Source organism: Coffea arabica, chromosome 1e (assembly GCF_036785885.1).
Source record: "Coffea arabica cultivar ET-39 chromosome 1e, Coffea Arabica ET-39 HiFi, whole genome shotgun sequence".
Lineage (NCBI taxonomy): Eukaryota > Viridiplantae > Streptophyta > Magnoliopsida > Gentianales > Rubiaceae > Coffea > Coffea arabica.
The window spans coordinates 18,064,966-18,069,250 of NC_092311.1; the positions used below are offsets into that span (position 1 = coordinate 18,064,966).

At 58.3% G+C, this 4,285-nt stretch overlaps 2 protein-coding genes across 2 annotated transcripts; both read right to left on the bottom strand.

Annotated features, from left to right (window-relative positions):
• Positions 1 to 355: 355 nt before the first annotated feature.
• On the bottom strand, positions 356 to 1,171 carry LOC140016277 (uncharacterized). The gene has a single exon (XM_072069789.1). It carries the CDS (start codon positions 1,169 to 1,171, stop codon positions 356 to 358), a length of 816 nt encoding a protein of 271 aa, XP_071925890.1.
• A 1,004-nt stretch (positions 1,172 to 2,175) lies between these two features.
• Positions 2,176 to 3,875, bottom strand: LOC113692397 (uncharacterized). Its single transcript, XM_027210808.2, has 2 exons — positions 3,097 to 3,875; positions 2,176 to 2,920 (listed from the first exon to the last, which is right to left on the bottom strand). Exons 1-2 carry the CDS (start codon positions 3,873 to 3,875, stop codon positions 2,176 to 2,178), a joined length of 1,524 nt encoding a protein of 507 aa, XP_027066609.2.
• Between the last annotated feature and the right edge of the window lie 410 nt (positions 3,876 to 4,285).

Consider the following 4,285-nt stretch of genomic DNA (forward strand, 5'->3'; position numbering starts at 1 on the left):
GAAGAACTTCTGAATTGCCCTTGCAGAGATAGTGGCCAGGGGCTCGGCCTCCATCCACTTTGTGAAATAGTCGATGGCCATCACGAGGTGCTCGTACCTTCCGGGAGCTCGGGGAAAGGGACCCAGGAGGTCTATTCCCCACTGGGCAAAGGGCCAAGGGCCAAGGACGGTGGATGGGAACCATCTCCCGAGTGGGTTGGTGACGCAGCGGGGCGTGTACCTGGCAAGCTCGGCATTTCTGAACGAGAGCCGCGGCATCCCGAAACACCGAGGGCCAGTAGTAGCCTAGGAGCAGGCATTTTTTGGCCAACACTCGGGACCTCACATGTGCTGCGCACAGGCCTTCGTGAACTTCTCAGAGGACATAGTCGCCTTCCTCGGGAGTCACGCACTTTAGCCAGGGAGACAAATACGACCTCCTGTAGAAGGTCCCCCCAGCGTAGGCGTACTTAGCAGCTCTGAGCTGGAGTAGACGAGCCTCGGTTTTATCCTTGGGGAGGACACCCGATCTGAGGAAGTCTACGAGAGGAGTCATCCAAGTGGCCGGGCTGTCTATGGCCAAGACTTGGACCTGGCCAATACTTTTTTGCTTGACCAACTCTACCAAGACTTTCTTGTTCAGATGCGCAAACGAGGAGGATGCCAGTTTTGACAGGGCATCCGCACGCTTGTTCTGTGATCCTGCCACCCGCTCGATTTCGAAGACATGAAACAGGCTTATCGCCTCCCGTACCTTGGCCAAGTATTTTTTCATGATGTCCTCCTTGGCCTCGTACTCTCCGCGAACCGGGTGGACTACGAGCTGGGAGTCACTCCGGGCTTTGATCGCGGTTACACCCATCTGGTGGGCTATCCGCAATCCAGTCAGCAGGGCCTCGTATTCTGCCTCGTTGTTGGATGCCAGGAAGTCAAATCTAAGCGCGTAGGTTAGCTCCTTCCCGGTGGACGAGATGAGCAGGAGGCTGGCTCCGCTCCCTTCCTTGCTCGAGACCCCGTCCATGAACAGTACCCACGGCTCTCCCGGCCGTGCCTCCTTGAGCGGAGAGATCGGCTCGGCCAGGGACAAGCTGGCTCCCTCAGCAAGGAAGTCCGCCAGGGCCTGAGCTTTGATAGCGGTGCGGGGTCGATAGGCAATGTCATGCTCGGCTAGCTCGACGGCCCACTTGGTCATCCGGCCCGAGACATCAGGCTTGGTGAGTATCCCTGCTCTGGGGCGGTCAGAGTGGACAGCTCGGCCAGATATGCTTTCAGGTCAGTGAAAGCCTTCTGGCACTCCTCGGTCCATTGAAAGTTCTTGGGCGCCTTCAGGATCCGAAAAATGTGTAGCCCTCTCACCGCGGAGCGCGAGAGGAACCTGTTCAGGGCGGCCATCTTTCCAGTGAGCCGCTGGACATCTTTTACGTTCTTTGGTGGGGCCATGTCCATGATGGCCTGGAGTTTATCTGGGTTGGCTCGGATCCCCTCTCGGGACACCAAGTACCCTAGGAACCTTCCCGACCTAACCCCGAAGGTGCATTTCTTCGGGTTTAGTCGCATGCAGCTCTCCCGTAGGATGTCTAATATCTCCCTCAGGTCGGGAACGAGCCGTCGGTCAGTTCGACTCTTGACGATCATATCGTCCACGTAGACCTCCATACTCTTGTCGATCTGATTCTGGAACAATTTGTTGACCAGGCGCTGGTAGGTAGCTCCGGCGTTCTTTAGCCCAAACGGCATGGTCCGGTAGCAGTAAGTTCCTTCCTCAGTGATGAAGGAAGTCTTCTCCCGGTCTTCTTCGGCCATCTCTATCTGGTGGTATCCCTTGAAGGCATCCAGGAAACACAAGACGTCAAAACCCACAGTAGAGTCTACTAACCTGTCAATCCTCGGCAAGGGGAAGCAGTCCTTTGGGCAGGCCTTATTGAGATCTGTAAAGTCTACGCACATCCTCCAGGATTGGTCCTCCTTCTTCACCAGGACGGGATTGGCTAACCAGGTCGGGTAGTATACCTCCAGGATGATTTTGGATTCCAGCAGCTTGCCGACCTCCTTCCTGATCACCTCATTCCTCTCTGGGACGAAACTCCTCTTCTTCTGCTTCACCGGCTTGAAGCGGGGATCCACGTTGAGGCGGTGGACGGCTAGGTCAGTTGGGATCCCGGGCATGTCCTCAACCGTCCACGTGAAGACCTGGGACTATTCTATCAATAGGGCCTTCAAACCCTCCTTCTCCTCGGGGGGTAGCGACGCGCCAATGCGGAGGACCTGGTCGGGCCTGTCCTCCCTCAGGGGGAACCCCTTGATCTCGTCCTGGGTGCCCAACTGCCGAGCCTCCTCCCCTGGGATATAGGGCTCCGGGCTGGTCGTCTGGGCGACCACCTTCTCCTGCCCCCGGAGCATGGCTAAGTAGCAAGCTCTGGCCACCTCTGGATCTCCATGCACCTCAGCTATTCCTCTCGGGGTGGGGAATTTGACGCTGAGGTGGAGAGACGAGGGGATAGCTCGGAGGGCATTCAAGGCGGGCCGTCCCAAGAACACGTTGTATGGGGATTGTTGTTTGACCACCACGAAATTGACGGGGATGGTCCAGTATTTGGGCGCCTGCCCTACCGTGACCATCAGGGTGAACTTCCCCTCCGGATTGATGGGCGGTCCGGTGAAGCCCACCAGGGGTGTCCGAACCGGGGTTAGCTGTCCGTCCTTCAAGCCGAGCTCCTTGAACACCCTGTAAAACAGGATGTCCAATGCGCTCCCCTGGTCGACGTACACTTTCTTCACCCGATAGTTATTGGTCACGACGTCTATCACGATGGCCTCGTGGTTTCCAGACGCCAGGGGAACCGCATCCCTTGATCCGAAGGTGATCTCCTTATCCATGCGCAAGCGCTTCAGGGAATCATCCCCCTCGGGGGGAGGCCGCCTGTTCTTCCGAGCTGCATGGCTGTCCCCCCCATGGGGCCCTCAGCGATAGTGTTTATCACCCCTGCTAAGTTCTGGGTGTCCTGGTCGGGGAAGTTGCCCCGAGGAACGTCACGCCGCTCAGGGCGGTCGCGACGCTGGCTCTCGCCCCTGTCTCCGCGGTAGGTGGGTCCTGGCTCCTGATTTGGTCGACCTTACCGCACGAATCGCCCCAGGAAGCCGCGCTGAATCAGAGCTTCGATCTCCTTTCGCAGGGCCCAGCACCCCTCCGTATCATGCCCAACATCACGGTGGAAGGCACAGTACCGGTCCTGGTTTCTCTTGTTCCGGGGTGTCCCCATCTTAGGCGGCCGTTCCCCCAGGCCCTCCGCCTCCATAACGGCTAGGATTTTGGCTCTGGGTCGAGTCAGGGGGGTGTACCCTTTTTCTGGAAGCGGTGGCTGAGCGGGGGCTTTCTCCTTTGAGAGTCGGTCAAAAACGTTCTTCTTGGCCGGGCCGTCTTTATTTTCGGGGTCTCCACGTCCTCTCCGATCGCCGAGCTCCCGATCCGACTCCCTTTTCAGGCGTGCCGCCTCCTCCGCGTTAGCGGCAGCGTGTGCCCTGATCAAGAGCTCCTTCAGGTCCACAGGAGGCTTCTCAGCCAGCTTGTAGAAGAGCTCCTCCGCCCTGAGCCCGTTCATGAAGGCGGCCATGACCACCTTCTCATCCTTGTCCCTGATCTGCAAGCTCTCCGTGTTGAAGCGGGTCATGAAATTCCTCAGGGACTCGTCCGGCTTCTGCCTGATTGCTATCAGGTGAGCTGCATTTTTCGAGTAAGTCTTCGAGGAGACGAACTGGGCGACGAATTGTCTGGCCAGCACGGGGAAATTCCGGATGGACCCCGGTGCCAGACCCTGGAACCAGAGCCGGGCCTTCCCCTTCAGAAACATGGGAAAGGTTTTGCAGCGGACTTCATCTGCAGCGGTTTGCAGATGCATGTGCGTCAGGAAGACTGAGAGGTGGTCTTCCGGGTCGGTCGAAGCATCGTATAGTTCGATGTTCGGGATCTTGAATCTCCGAGGTAATGGGTAGTCCTCTATCCCTCGTGTAAAGGGCGAGGCTGTGTAGTTGTCCTCGTACAATTGCGGCCGCAGGATCTGCTCGAGCTCGTCCCGAACAGGCTTCCACTAGGGAGGGTCGCGCGGCCGGCTCTTGATAGATCGGGCGGGGGAACGTTGAGGCTCGTTCCGCGCAAGCTTCCACTAGGAGGGATTCCTTGGTCGACCCCCAACGGACCGGTCGCGAGAATATCTCTCGCTATCCCTTACCTCCGAGGCCCGCGGCCGAGGGGGAGTCCGTGGCCGTTTCCTCTTGGGGGGCTGGTCCCGTGACTCATCCTCTGAGGGAA

Excerpts from the sequence above, each read along its gene's own strand:
- LOC140016277 (XM_072069789.1), bottom strand. The coding sequence starts at position 1,171 with ATGACCAAGTGGGCCGTCGAGCTAGCCGAGCATGACATTGCCTATCGA.
- LOC113692397 (XM_027210808.2), bottom strand. The coding sequence starts at position 3,875 with ATGCATCTGCAAACCGCTGCAGATGAAGTCCGCTGCAAAACCTTTCCC. Across the intron at positions 2,921-3,096 it reads TTCCTGGGGCGATTCGTGCG|CCATGCAGCTCGGAAGAACA; the intron begins GTAAGGTCGACC and ends TGGGGGGGACAG.